This window comes from Agrilus planipennis, unplaced genomic scaffold (genome assembly GCF_000699045.2).
Source record: "Agrilus planipennis isolate EAB-ADULT unplaced genomic scaffold, Apla_2.0 scaffold19, whole genome shotgun sequence".
NCBI lineage: Eukaryota > Metazoa > Arthropoda > Insecta > Coleoptera > Buprestidae > Agrilus > Agrilus planipennis.
In genome coordinates, this window is record NW_020438954.1 from 1,902,245 (window position 1) to 1,917,819 (window position 15,575).

General features: G+C 34.5%; 1 protein-coding gene across 2 annotated transcripts in view; it reads right to left on the bottom strand.

Moving 5' to 3' along the window:
• LOC108743607 (innexin shaking-B-like) overlaps positions 1-15,575 on the bottom strand; it is a 37,113-nt gene that overhangs the window by 16,290 nt on the left and 5,248 nt on the right. For both annotated transcript variants that reach the window (XM_018479198.1, XM_018479189.1), the window contains exons 2-4: positions 12,617-12,915; positions 10,995-11,128; positions 7,450-7,642 (exon numbers count right to left, since the gene is read on the bottom strand). In XM_018479198.1, the coding sequence (XP_018334700.1) occupies positions 7,450-7,642; positions 10,995-11,128; positions 12,617-12,835 (546 nt within the window). In that variant the 5' untranslated portion in view covers positions 12,836-12,915. The remainder of the gene's footprint in view (positions 1-7,449; positions 7,643-10,994; positions 11,129-12,616; positions 12,916-15,575) is intronic.

The following is a 15,575-nucleotide window of genomic DNA, read 5'->3' on the forward strand; positions in this document are numbered from 1 at the left end:
GACAAAGGTCATCGTCATAAAAATCTAGTTCGATAATGAATAGACCCAAATTGCCTCATCTTCCCAAATATTTTCGGTTATTTCAGGTTAAAATAAACTATCGAGTTTGTAGTAGGAGGCCACGGCATCATCTGCTTCCCTGTCGCAAGAACTATTTTTAGGCATTCCAAATTACACCTTTACTCATCATTATCCGGATTCTTCACTTACTTAATTCAATGTAACGCCTTTTTCTCCATGTTCTAGCTTATCTGTTCTACTTTTGTCAACACCTTATTTTCAAAAAACTGCGATACAATAACAAATAAACGATTTATATGGCACGCGATAGGCGAAAACGTTTACGGATTATTTTCAGGAATTCGTTCTGGAGGTGAATTTACTGCTGTTAGATTATTTCCAAAAGAAAAAAATTGGGAAATTGTTAAATGTTACGATGGGTAGTAACTAAATCGGTAATAATAAAAAATTGTGTGTCGATATTTTAATTGCGAATGGTGGCGGTAATGTAGCTTTCAAATCTGAAATGCTAAAAAATTTTTAGAGCAAAACATATATCATATGTCAAAGGGAAAATACGATTTTGCATTAGAAATCGATGGATTTCATTGAAATAGACACAAGGTTTTGTTTTTAATTGAATTATTGAATTAACTAGGAATAGACCTTTTAATTTTCTACATTCTAACAATTTAAGTTTCAAGTACTTATTAATGTAATACCTTTGTGGGTGATGTACCTCATGGTTAGGTTATGGCTGGAAGAATTAGAATAAAAACATGAAATTACAGCAGAGTGAGAAGAATCAGAATTTTACGTATTAGATTTAATGAGCTAATGAAATGCTAAATATAAACTTTTTATAATAGTCTATAAAGTCGTTTGTAGCATTGTGAAATACCAGAAAATTATAGTTTCTGGCAAAAATATTTCTTTTTGAGTTTTACACTAAATCTATATTTACTTTTATGGACTGGGTAGATTTGTAATAATAATTATATTTGATAGTACTTAGTTCATGCATGCAATAAGAAAATTGGGCAGTGTCTAACATAAAACAACTACCCACGTAAAAAGCATTAATTATACATAATATTTACATATTTTTCTGTTTTTATTGACACCTACGTTACGCAATAATTTCGTCTTTTGCTAGTATAATATATATAATTTTGGTAAATGTCTAGATGAAGGGGAAGGGGGGATCGAAAGAGGGTAGGGGGATCGAAAGAGGGTGGTCACCTGAGTAAAACCCCATAAAAATTTGCTAGCGGTCTCACCCCCATAAAAAGTTATGGGGGTTCAAAGTTAATAAATATGCCAATTTTTATACATTTTTAAGCATGTAAATATTTATATATTCATTCATAAACAATATTCAAAGGTAAAACTAATGAAAAATACATAAAAATATTGAGAAAGTTATATAAAACATTATTTAAATAGCTTNTGAAGAGTTCAGAAATAATAAATAATTCATACGTCATTCATTTCTAAACAAAACTATCCATCCTAAGAGGTGGAACAAAATTCTAGAAGTAAATTTAATATTATCTTCAGTTGAAGCTATCTTGAACACCGTCTATTTGTAATATTATTTTTTGGGTAATTAGGTTACAATTATGTACAACTCGACAGTTGTTTCGGTTGTAAAAAGTCATTCTCAAGTCTATAATCTATATTAAGTATATATTACTGAGAATTACTTTTCTAGCCGAAACAATTGTCGGATATTTTGTCAAGCTTTTGTGCTATTTAAGTTGCATTTAAATCATGCTTCATCAATCTTGCATCATTGAAAGTTTGAATCCTATTTTACTTTGTTGATGTTTCAACTTGTTGGTTTTAAGTCTTCCTCAGTGATGAAAAGTACCACATCTTGTTTGTAATTTTTGATATTGGTTCCGTTACAGGTTCTGATGAAGGCCCAACACCAAGAAGCCGAGGCATTAACAAAATTAAGTAAGTTAACAAAAATTTTTGATTGTGAATGTCGCTCCAGAATTAAGAAACTAAGATTACACGTATTACAATTTAAATAATATCTGTATATGTGACTAAATTCTAAACTTTAATCATCTTTTGTATTTTGTTTTTCTGCCATTAATGACTTAAAAGGTCGAAGCTATCAAACTTCTCAATTAATATCTTATTAGTTTTCGTTTTTGATGTTACAATTTAAATAATATCTGTATATGTGACTAAATTCTAAACTTTAATCATCTTTTGTATTGTGTTTTTCTGCCATTAATGACTTAAAAGGTCGAAGCTATCAAACTTCTCAATTAATATCTTATTAGTTTTCGTTTTTGATGTAATAGTATTGAAAATATCTAGAAATAAATTAACCAAAGTTTTGAGATATATTAGCAAGTTTTTTCAAATCAGATTTCTCATTACGTCTTAAATAGTTCAAGTTATGTAGGCACTAGTAAATCATGAAAATTTCATATTTCGTAAATTTTATTAAGAGGTTAGTAATATTTTTACCGTTATTGTTTACGAGCAATCGCCACGTCAACTTGGACACATTTTAAAACAACACGCACTGAAACTTTCGAGTTTATTCGTCCAACTAAACTATTGGGTGGGTGTGGGAACTGCATATTTTTACTTCCGAATCCGAGAAAATTGAGAATGCGTCATTGGCCGCTTATGTTCTAATACGATTATGCATACGGTAGCGAAACAGAATATTTTTTACATTTCTGCAAATACAAGTCTTTATAATACTGTCTAGATAGCATCCAATCTCCAAATTGCTTTTTGAGCAGATTGCTTAGTAATCCAAGGATCCAAGGAAATGCTAAACTGTTGATAGTTCATCATTTTAGTACTAAATAGTTTTACATGACTAACGGTTTCTTTTGAAATAATTTTAATACCTACGAGAATCGGAATCTGTCATAAGTTTAATTTTAAGTTGTAATAAGCTTATTAGATTACTACCACTATCACCCGCTGATAAAAATATTGTCAAAGACTCATTTTATATTTTCTTTTTTCTGTTTGAGGTGACTGAGATATTATTTTTGTAGCTTTGTGTTACAGTTTTCTCAGTTCAACCTTTGCATCTGTATCAATTTGAAAAAATGGGCCTGGCACATGCCAAAATGGTTTCTTTAGATAAGAGCCACAATAGAGTTGTAAATAATTTTATTGATGCAAGACTAAAATCAATCTTTTTGTATCAAAGAATATTGACAATCCTTTTTCAGTTTTGATCTTTTACACATTGGAATAAGGAAAAGAAAAAATCTAATAAGTGAATTTTTTAAAATGTTTTTCTAAAATTTTTTGAGTTACACCTTCCACGGCCGGTGTGGAACAATTCCATATTGTTTTCGGAGTGGTTTTTTAGTGGTTCATGGAATTTCGTAGTACAAATGTTTCATCATTTCATACTGAAGGTAGGTGCTGATGTCAGTCTCGACGTTTGGAACTACGAAATCTCATGGACTATGATAAAACAGCCCAGAAAACAACTTAACGTTTGTTCACCGTCGACGTTACTGTTCTTCCACATTTATATATAGTTGGGGCGATCAGAATTAACCGAGCGGCATGGCCTAGAGGTCTAGACCATTGCTTAGCATTCGGGAGGACGCAGGTTCGATTCCGGGTCCGTCCATCTGTCTTGGTCCAAGTTTTTCTGTGGTTTCCTTGGATCACCTAGGCAAATGCTGAGGCAGTAATATTCCACAGATAATCTTTCACTCTCTTCTGTGTTCATTTCGTCCGTCTCATCTTTCTCACCCGAACCACCACCCACCCATTCCCACGATTCCTGAAAGCAGGCTGAAGAGGGCCTTCCGCCCTACCTTCCGGCGTAGTCCGGAGGGACTGCCCGCCCACCAGCATTACTGGCTGATGGGAATGAAACACCCAAAAGTTTAAAAGTAAAAGTTTTTAATTGACCAAGTCCGCAACAAATTATCTGTGAGAATGGATACATCTTTTTTTCTTGTTTCCACTCAGGACAGGACAGTCATTTGCTGCGATTTGAACACGCCCTTGTTAAGTTAGGAGATGCTTCATGAAGAGTACAAACAAAGTGAAAAGAGATAACCGAATAATAGTGAGCGGTGCAACGGGTAGAGGTTGCTTAGGTTCGCAAAAGATCAGGGTCGGCTTTATAATTACCTGGTTGGAATTATATTTTTAAACACACGTCTTGCTTCCCTAGATTCCTGAGATTGTTCAAAATTTCTTTAAAGTCTGATGCTGCAAAATGCTCCAATTCTGCTTTTTTGCATCTCCTTCTGTTACACATCAATTGGTGTAATGTTATTCCTCTTTCTTTATTTGTGCCCGCTGCAATTCCCACCTGACATCTCTTTTCTATGTTTACGATATTCCGTACAACGTCTGTCGTGAGTAAGAGTAGGTGTTCTGTCAGCAACCTCTCTAGTCTAGTTAGTAAGTTAAAAAGAAAGTAAATGCGACAGTTTTATTGTGGACTATGTCAATTTTGAATGCCCTAACTATAGATACTTGTTGAGGTAAAATCTGCTACATGGACGTAAATAATGAATGATAATATCCCAAAAACAGTTTGGAAAATAATTTTCTGGATGCCTTTCCATAATGGGAAAAGTCTAGCTACTTAATTTTTGTTACTTACCTCTTTGAATGGACGTATTTAAATAAATATTATAAAATGTAACATAAAATGTTGTAGACTTCAATTAGCATCTATTTTCAATGAAATTTTTAAGAACAGGTTATGAAGAGTTCAGAAATAATAAATAATTCATACGTCATTCATTTCTAAACAAAACTATCCATCCTAAGAGGTGGAACAAAATTCTAGAAGTAAATTTAATATTATCTTCAGTTGAAGCTATCTTGAACACCGTCTATTTGTAATATTATTTTTTGGGTAATTAGGTTACAATTATGTACAGGTGCAGTACATTTTTGATTTGTATTGTAAGACTTAATTAACTCTATCATCCACCTGCTTTTCTTATTTTTAAAAACTGACTTTGTAGTCTGTTTAATTAATTTTAAATCCGTAATAAAAATCGCATTGCATAGAGGCTAAATTAGTTTAATGCATTGAGATCAAAGCTTTAAGAGATGCAAAATTTAACTTGAAGATTAATTAGTCGACGGAGATAAATCAGCCCAAGACTTTAAATCTAGATAAAAACTTTTGCTGCTTCGGTTTTGCAGCATCAAAGTATTCGCAAAGAAAGTACTGTACTGAGAGGACCGGATCTTACATTTCCACTCGGAATGAGCTTTTTGTTTTAATTAATCAAAGGTATTTAAAGCTCATTGCAACGTCTCTATTAACAACTGATTTAAAATTAAAGTCTGGTATTTATTTTAGGTATGTATCTGCCTTGAAATCATTAAAACTACATTAGGAAATCCCATCATAAAATTTTTAAATTGTTTTGTGGATAGAAGTGATTGTAAATATTATTGTTTTCAATTTAATGTTTTTGTTTTCATTTCAACTACATGAAATTTATCACGAACGCTATATATTTTCTGCTAAGAATTCTTTATTTGTGGTAGTTAGTGTGGATAGGTGTGCAGTTCCTTCACCATTTTTAACATCTTTCCATTAGACATACTGATACAAACGTTCCTCAAAGAGAAGGTGTAAAAAAAGATGAAATTCCTACATTACATTTAGAGACTTATTCTATGATCTCATAGAACAGGTAATGTCACATCAAGAACTTACCGTACGTAAGAGGTCACGATTTAACCGTTTCGTTCTTAAAAACATACTAGAGCAAAAAAAATATTTTTGTCTTTTCTGGACATAAAATAGAAGAAAAAATATTCAAGATAAGAAATACAAAAAGAGGAGAGGAATGAGAAATGCAGACGTCAATGCAGAGAGTTTAGGAATTGAAGTTGAAATGTTAAAATATATTATAGGAAAGCACATATAATTAATTTATTTATACGCAGAAATATAATACAAAAAAAGTTTAAAATGTTTGATAAGTTAGTCAGTTAGTCAATGAGTCAGTCAGTCAGTCATCAGTCAGTCAATAAGTCAGCCAGTCAGACAGTAAGTCAGCAAGTTAGTTTATCAGTCAGTCAGCGGTCAGTGAGTCAGGCAGTTCGTCAGTGAGTCAGTCAATGAGTCAGTCGGTCAGCCGATGAATCAGTCAGTCAGTAAGCCAGTCATCAATGAGTCAGCCGGTTAATCAGTCAGTGAGTCAGTCAGTCAGTCAGTAAATCACCAGGTCAGTCAGTTAGTCAGTTAGTCCGTCAGTCAGTCAATGAGTCAGTCGGTCAGCCAGTTAATCAGTCAACGAGTCAGTCAGTCAGTCAGTTAATAAGTTAGCCAGTCAGTCAGTAAGTCAACAAGTCAGTCAGTCAGTCAGTCAGCCAGTCAGTCAGTTAGTCAATCGGTAAGTCAGTCAACGAGTCAGTCAGTGAGTTAGTCAATCAATGGGCAGTCAGACAGTTCCATTTTCTTTATTTACAGATTTTTATCTTTATTTTATTGATGCTTTTGTCCAATTTGAGCACAGATAGGCAGTATATTTGTAGAGAAATATTTTGCTGTCTCCATATCTTATTTAAAATCAGACCTACATACGATTTTATGTCATTTAAGATTATCTATTTCATAAAGAATTGTGGCACATAATAACTGATAAAGGTACGAAAAGGGCGTCTAATACAAAAAAAGTGGGCCACACTCCATCATTTTCGAACTGTGAAACCGACATATGCAAGTGGATGGGTAGACAGGCAGAAAATGAAAATATAAATAATGAATTAGGAACGCTGTATTTCCAATAGTGCGATATATCATCACAATGTGATATTTGCTACCAAAAAATATATGTAAATAGAAGGAGGTATCGCGAATGCAATATTTTATTGCTTTTCCGATTTTCTTGCTACTTAAAATCAAGAATTTGAATGAAAAGTTGAAATACTGTAGCAAGACCTTATCTAACGCTTCAAATATTTTAGTAGTGATGAGCAAAGCAAAACCAGGATCAAGACTATCTCAGTCTCGGTCTTGATCGAAGACTGCAAAACTAAAACCAATTTTGTTCATCAGTGTACTTCAGTAGCTCTACCCTACCTATTATACTCTTAATAAATGGATTGTATGAATTGTATGAATTCGTTTATTCATGGATGTTTTTCATTTGAACTGTAACATTGGACTGTTACTCATTGAGGGATGCTACGTATTTGATAGAATAAAGTGCTATAGGCACATCTAGCTTTCAAATAGTTTCTCTAACTCATAGCGATAATATTCTAATATAGCCGAATATGCGACAGTTATGACACTATTTTGGGTTGCAAAATTATTGGTCTAAGGACAAAAGTAACTTGCCCTCGACCGTACCTGATTATGCATGTATGATTATTCAAAGGGACCAACATTTACAAGCTTGTTTTAAGAGGCGTAATAAGGAAGTAAAAAGCTTCTTTTCAATTAACGTCACTCACCTGAAAGAATAACATGAATGCCACCCACTGGTAGTACCTGACTTGTTTTGTAGGTGATTTTTCTTCCTTCTTATAGGAATTATCCACTCCTGGGTAGGCAACATTGTTGAGAGAATTTCTTTTGAAAGCATCTAGAACTGTGTAAGTCGAGTGGATCCAGCAGTATGTGTTCAGAACTTCTTCTGGAATATCCCTTAAAAAAAGAGAACAAAACAAAATGAAAAGTTGTGTTTGAAAATTTTATATATACATTTAACTGTCAAGGAAAAATATTCTTTTGACAAACTGATGACAAATAATATTTATTTTTAAAAAAGAGTTAAATTTGCCCTGTTGTGCAGAAATTATTTGGTCTGCCTCATGTTGGATCCGTAATCATAGGAAGAAAACTTTGTAATAATACAAATACCTAGCAGTAACTTCCGAAGCAGATTTTTTTTGAATATATGCTCTACTTCTTCAGAAACACTTTATCTTTTTTTTTTTTCAAAATATTTCGGTCAATCAAATTAAAAACCCATTAAAATTAATTTCCATGAATCTTATTTTCGTTATGATCTACATCTTCTTTTTATAAAATAATTGTATTGTGTATTAAATACTTCAATTTAATCAATACAATTACAATTTACCATACGTCGACTAGAAACCTTCGGGTGAATTCATATTCACTTAAAATTAATGACTCAATAATATTTCATATTTTTAAATAAATGAAAGTGGGTGTGTGAATATTCAACTTTGATTATCTCGTTTTTTATTGTTTCAGTTTATTTAAAGGTTTTACGTCGTTATAATGCATGTGATGCATTTTATATAGGGTGTATTGGTAGAAGAGTTAAAATTAGAATTAAAGAACATAAAAATACCATTATTATTCAACAAAAAATACACGTATGGCAACATCATTTTATCAATACACAAAATGTAGAGTTGTTTTAAATTTAAAAAATAAAGGTAAATGTTTAGATCTGTTAGAATCATCATCATCAGAAGGTCGTCAGTCCTAAGATTGATTGGACACGCAACTCCACTGTTTAGAGAACTAGAACATCACGTATCTTTAACAATTTGCGAACAGTAATCTAAACTGCCTCCAATATGTCTCTGAGTAGCTCTTCATGCCTGAGAAGGTGTCCTACCAACCTATCTCGCCTATTTCTTATTGAGTTCTATAGAGTCCTCTGTTCTTCCATTCTTTTTAATACACAACAAATGCCTAAACAGCCGAGGCAATTGGAGATCATAACTCTTAAAAATATACTGAAACATTAAACACCAAGGTGGTTTTATTTATTCAATGTTACAAAATATTTCAAATTACACCAACCAGGATATCCGTGGAAAAGTTTAAAGATGGGTATTTGAAAGTATGAATAAATATGCCGTTAAGTTTACCTGGACAATTTATTACTAACAGTGGTGAAAGATGTCTCCATAAGGCTCGGTAATTGTTGAAGTTCCTTTTTTTTTAATTTATTTAGAAACCTCTTTACAGAAGGTTAGAAATGAAGAGGCATTAGAAAGAATAGGAGAACAGAGAACTCTATGGAATGGACAACTTCTCAGGCATGAAGGTCTAGCCAAAGACGTATTAGAGGCAGAAACAAGAGCTAAGAGGAGTTGAGGGAAACCTAGATTAGATTACTTTGATTAGATTAGGGATGTGGGTTGTTCTCGTTTTGGGAAATGCGAAGTTTAGCTCAGTATAGGAAAGAGTGGAGGTACGTGTCCAACCAGTCTTGACGACCTTATGATAATGATGACGAGAAGCCTCTTTTTACTGCTGTCAATGAAAATATTTTTTGTATTGAATGATATATGTAAAACTGATTTTGTCATTTGACGGTAATTTAAGTTTCTGCCAGACAACCTAATATCAAAAGTTCATTCACACTCGGCAGTTCATAATTGATATTGAAAATGTAAGCAGTTTTAATAACTTCCCAAGACGTAACTGGGTCACTACTAGGCATAGGTCGAGTATGAAAAATTCGATATTTACAAAAAGTCAAATTGAAAAGAAACAACACTTCTCGAGTTTGTTTTTTCAAAGTCTAGTTAATGAAGAGTTGCACAAGCTACAATAAAACGGCCGGTCATTATAAAAAAGTAATAAACACAAACGTCATTCTGCAACAGACAGTAGATTCATCTGTCGACAAAGTAAATACCGTGTGCTTTGAAATCGTCTAGAATTGCGAATGATTTTCCACTTGCAAATGAAATAATAAGTAAGCGTCGACTTCCCTTTTCAACACTCGCAATTCAGAGCAACGTCTACAACACTATTTCGCATTAGCACATTTTGTGCGACTAAAAATAATTTTACACACTCCCCTGCACCTAATCCGTAATGATCGAAAAGCGGAAAGGCTAAAACAGAAGTAAAAACAAACGTGGTTAATGTCTCAATTGTTTTGTCCTTCTGGTCGACAGCTGTTTTTAAGTTAGACGAATTGCGTACCGAGGATTTCGCACCATCAAAATGGCTGGTTTTATTTTGTTTACATACTAAGATCATCATGGTATCTATGTGCAAGTAGTAAGAAAACTACTGAACAGCCTTTAGCACTCTGCGGAATGATGGTGGGTGTAGGAGAGAAGACAGGAGAAGGACATGGGGAAAGCTTTTTCCCAATAAGGAGAACAAGATCATGGTATCTATCTGTAACTAGTAAGAAAACTACTGAACAGCCTTTACACTCTGTGGCATGATGGTGGGTGTAGCATAGAGGACAGGAGAAGGACATAGGGAAAGCTTTTTCCCAATAAGGAGAAGAACCCCAAAAGAAGACCAATTTTTGAGATTATTCTATAGAATGTCATAAACACATAAAATAGACATCCACATTCCAATGAATATATTCGGCAGATGGCAGACTAATCGAATCTACTTCATCAGCTCTATCTCTATCTGCAAGCAGTAAGTGAAAGGAAGAGAGATGTCCACTAACACATTTGATTTCTTCGTCAACATTACCAGACCTCAACAGGTGTAAAAAGCTGACATAAATGATGATTCACACTGCACTGTTTTGGATCTAAGCCGAGTCTTGGACAAGACACGGACATACGTAAATTGTACAAATCAGACGTGTCTCCTGCCGGAAAATGATTTTCTCTTGTGGACAGTGGCAGCTCATGATTCACACTAAACCGTTTTGGATCGAAACCGAGTCTCGGAAGAGGCACGGACACAAATTATACAAACTGGACGTGTCTCCGATCGAAAGTTGAATCCTCTTCCTGTGGATAGTCCCGGCACGCCAATTGGCCGCTGGTACGTTGAATATTGTTACAGTGTTTTTTGGCTTTACATGCTAGATATGAGACACCCTTGCGATACAATATAGCGAATGAATTAAAAAGATTAGGTAAATAAGACGCAAAAATATTTTTATGGATCCTGACTTACAAGACCGAGTTTTTACTACTTATATTTTAGCTCGGTCGGACTTGGCATTATAGCACGGACTCAACGTACACACGATTCGGACCGGAAGCAGTATAGCGTGAACGTGTAAACCATCCTTAATGCTTACCTTGTGTGAACGCAGTCTATGGGGTTCCCCACGTATTGTCTCGTTGTAATGGCAACGGAAAAAGTCACTAGCAATATAACCGTGGCGTTGCTGTGTAATCTTAGTATTAAAGAGTCGATTGTAATATGGTTTCCCTAAAAAGGACAAACCAAAAATTAATGAAAATGTTATAAAATAAAAAAAAACGAGTTTTATGATAATTATGGAAACTAAGCTTGCTGTAACAATTATTTTTATTGTATAAATCTGCATTAAAATATTCATCCGAAAGTTTATTGAAAATTACGATAAGTTTAGAGTAGTTGGATCGTTGATAGGGATAAGATAATAATTTGATGGATACTTGTGGAGGAATTACTGTCAGAGATTGTATGTTAAATTAATTAAAAGTTACAGTTACGATCATGCAAAGGCTTGGAGTTGTTTCGTTATATATTTTAGAGTTTGTGGAGAGGTTTTGATTAGCATTCAGGACACGTTCTGACCTAATTAATTGAGCTAAATAATTTTTTATAGGTACTTACATCATAATATTTAGTAAATCTGTATGTATGAACGGATAAACTGATTGGCTGATATGTCAACGTACATCATTACAATGTTGTTCTTATATTCAACCCCCAAAAGGTATTCAATGTTTGATATATAGATCAAGGCACAGCCCAAACCCCTCTGGGTCAAGAACGTGAAATTTTGAACAAAAATTGCTTATACAATGCTATCATCTACTACAAAATGAGTTTTCAAAAAGATTTAAGAGTATACCTAATCGAATTTTATCCGAAAGATGTCGCAGATAATATTTAGATCTCAATATGCTTTTAAAGCTATAAAATTATTTACGGCTATTGATAGTTAAACTGAAGTAATCATTAAATTGCATTTTCTACTTAGTTTGTCGCAGTCTCATCATAAAAATGCGTTTCTATGGTGCATACAGTCAATAGCAATAAACGGTCAAAAGAAACAAAATAATTTAATTATTGCTTATCAAATTGACCGATTTTTCATGTTTATGTTCTTAAACTCATCTCTTTTTTCTAGTGCAATCAGCAATTTTCCAGTGTGTTGCAACCTTTGGGGGTTGAAAGTTAGGTATTAATAACATGAAATAATTCAGTTATCAGCAAATATAGGCGAATGACTGTAGAAACTTGAAATTATACTCAAAAAAGACTGGCATGTAGCAGTTTTTTTTACAAGCTTTCACAAGTTTAATATATTTCATTTTCAATATGATACTTTCTTTAGAATAAAGATAACAGTGCTGTGCTTTAGTCTCAACACGGGTGCTGCCAATTTGGAAATTCCAAAAAGCTTATTAAAATTTTAGAAATTTTGGAGCATACGTAATCCTAAAATGTAGCATCGTGCTACAGGTGGCGTTTACTGCGCCATTTGTGGTATTTTCTAAAACGCGCTGTTAAGACAGCAGGTAAAAGTTGGTCTGTGTTCTGTCGGAGCTGCCTCAGACGCGTTGATGAGATCCAAAAAGATCGAAATCGCGATCCGCGTCCGGCAGTATCGACAGAATACAGACCACTTCGAATTATCTTATTAAAATTGTATGTTTAAAATATGATTCTGTGGGCGACCAATGAACGAAGAAAGTGAAGAGTTACCGTAGTTAATGTGTAAACTCCTCTAAGTATGTCCATTCCAGAATTGAATGTCAGGTCAGGCAACGAGTGCGTGCGACGAAGAGGTGCTGCAACAGGTCCTCCTGTTGACAATTCCTCCTCTATTTTCCTCAGGGAGTGACGTCGGGACGACGAGCGCCGGGAGGAAAAGTGGCGCTCGCGGTACAGGCGCTCACTACTCGCCCTGCCGAGGAATCGCATTACCCTTTTCACATTGTACCATTTACACTTGTGGGAAACTTTCGATTTCAAGAGAGTGGCGATTTGATGAAGACTCCCACCTATAAAACGATAATAAGTAAATGCTACAATTTAAAGAAAGAACATTTGTTGAAACCATCACATGTGAATTCCAATTTCCAACACACCATAGGTAGTAGATAATATAATTAATATTAAGTAAACATCCGTCATCATACGGCAGTCAGTTCTAAGACTGGTTGGACACACACCTCCACTCTGTCTTATCCTGAGCTAATTTTTGCATTTCCCTGAACCTAGAATATCCTACATCCTTAACTATTTGCGAATGGTAATCTAATCTAGGTCTACTTCTACTCCTCCTAATTCCCGTTTTTGCCTCTAACATATCTCTGACAAGCCTTTCGTGCCTGTGAAGGTTTCCTACTAACCTATCTCACCTATTCCTTATTGCCTTCTATATAGCGAGTTATTTCATCCAGAAAATAAGTACCAGGTACCTAGCAGTAAGGCTAGTACCATGATAAAATATACAACTTTTCAGCATTATCCTTTTGAATTTTCGAATAAAACTTTCTAAGTGATTTATCTTTTGGACAACATATTAGAACAGAGCTGGGCAAACTTTAAGTTCGTAGGAGCCGCTACCTGAGGTTAGTTTGGGTCACTCCATACCCTTCAATGAGTACGAGATAGTAAGCAGTAATAACCCATATATTGCTTCCTCTCTTTCTTCTCCTTTCCACTCCCATATCAAGCCCCTTCATCCCGTAGACGAGCGAAGCCTCTCTCGCAACTTCAATAATACCTACGAAAATTTTCTAACGATCGTCCCGCAGCCCAGGGGGAGCATGCCGGACTACGTTAGCAATACTATTGGGTTCGGTTATCGAAGAGGGGACTCATCAACGAAATGGAAGGTGTAAGAAAAGAAAAGAACCATCTCACTCGCATTCGCAGGAGCAATGAGGAGCTCCTTGGCTATATCTGAGGAGCACCCGGGGGGTCAAAAGAGCCGAGTTTGCCCAGCTGTGTGTTAGAGCCCTTTTACACGGGCTACTTTTTGTAGTGCTTCTGAGGCGCTACAGTTGCACGATCTTTTGAAATCCACTGTTTTAAATCGATGATTTCACACGAGAGCAGCGCTTCGAAAACGTAGCGCTACAGTCGCTTGAATCGCGCAGCTGAAAAATCGAGCAATTGTTGCTCTTCACTAAGATATAATTTACTAATGTTAACTCTTCTACACTGGCGTATTTTTAGAGGTGCGCGACAAACCAATGAAGGACAATGTCGACGTCGAAAATGTCATAATTGCAAAGACTGCATTTGGAATAGCTGCAGTGCAGATTATATAAGGCAATGCATGCGAAGAAGAAATGACTGAAAAACTTTTTATTTCGACATAAATCTTGGAACGATGTATAGAAATCCTTTTATTAATCGATTGCTGTTTTAAGAATCGACCCAATATTTCCGATTCTTTATATTCTGCTTTTTTTTTTAAGTGAAACTTCTTTACGCACGGTAGATTAAGTTCGTTTCATGCTAGTTGCTATGTAACGAAATCATGCAACGTATTTCCCCTGCTGTATGTCCCTATGTATGCTTGGATTTTTAAAATTACGCAACCGATTTTAATGCGTTTTTTTTAGTAGATAGAGTAATTCAAGAGAAAGGTATGTATGTATAACACATGCATAATATAGTAGAAACACTGATAAGTTTAGAGGTTTGTAATGTGATGTCGTAAATAAACATTTTTTGCGCTTACATTGCAAACGTTGACTGAACCCTACGAGATAGATCAAAATAATATACTAAAGTATTGTATACCTTAAAATGGTCTAAAAAAAAGTCCGCGATAGTATATGTCTATCTCTTAGGGATAACCCACAATAACTATTTTTTATCCTTTATTTTTTACGAGAATTAATGGCTTATTTACGAAGCGATTTTAAGCAATACAGCATTAATCCTTATCCAATTAAGTACTTTTAAATACATTGTGCATTTAATATAGACCACTATGACCCTTTACAGCATGTAATTTAAATGAATATTTTCGAAGATATTACAGGTTTAAAATGCAGGGACATAGCGGTTGCGGCGGTACCGGCCGGTTTGCATTCTCTAATGACAAAAAAGCTGTGATTGTTGTATATAAAGACATTCTATGGTATAGTTACTACCAGCATTGCACCCGTGCGAAGCATAGTGTACAAATAATACCATTAAATCAATTCCGTAACCCCTATCCCGGTATGTTTGTGTGTTTGAAGACGTTTCACTTCAGTAGCGTGTTGTATAATAATTGCACATTGTATTTTTTTTTATTTATCAGAAGCGCTAATAAAGTAAGCTCCTCTTCGTCTTCCTTCTGCGACTTCATTTTAATAACTGTTTTTTTAAATTTAAAATAGATACGTTACTACATCGACAACAATATCGAAGCGCTGCAAAGAATCGCTCTTTATACATGCGAACTAGCAATCGTCGCGATACTGTAGCGTAACGGAAGCGCTACAAAATGTAGCTCGTGTGAAAAGCCTCTTATATTACCGAGTTTTTGAAGGCAAGTTTAAAACACCAAGAAAAAGATAAACAATTTAGTATTTTCGAAGAATTCCTTTAGAATTTCAAATTTCATTCAACAATCGTGTAAAACAACAACGTTACCCACTGTTTGAATTATTTACGAATTCTTGCCTGTTTCTGTCTTAAATAAAGTACACGGTTC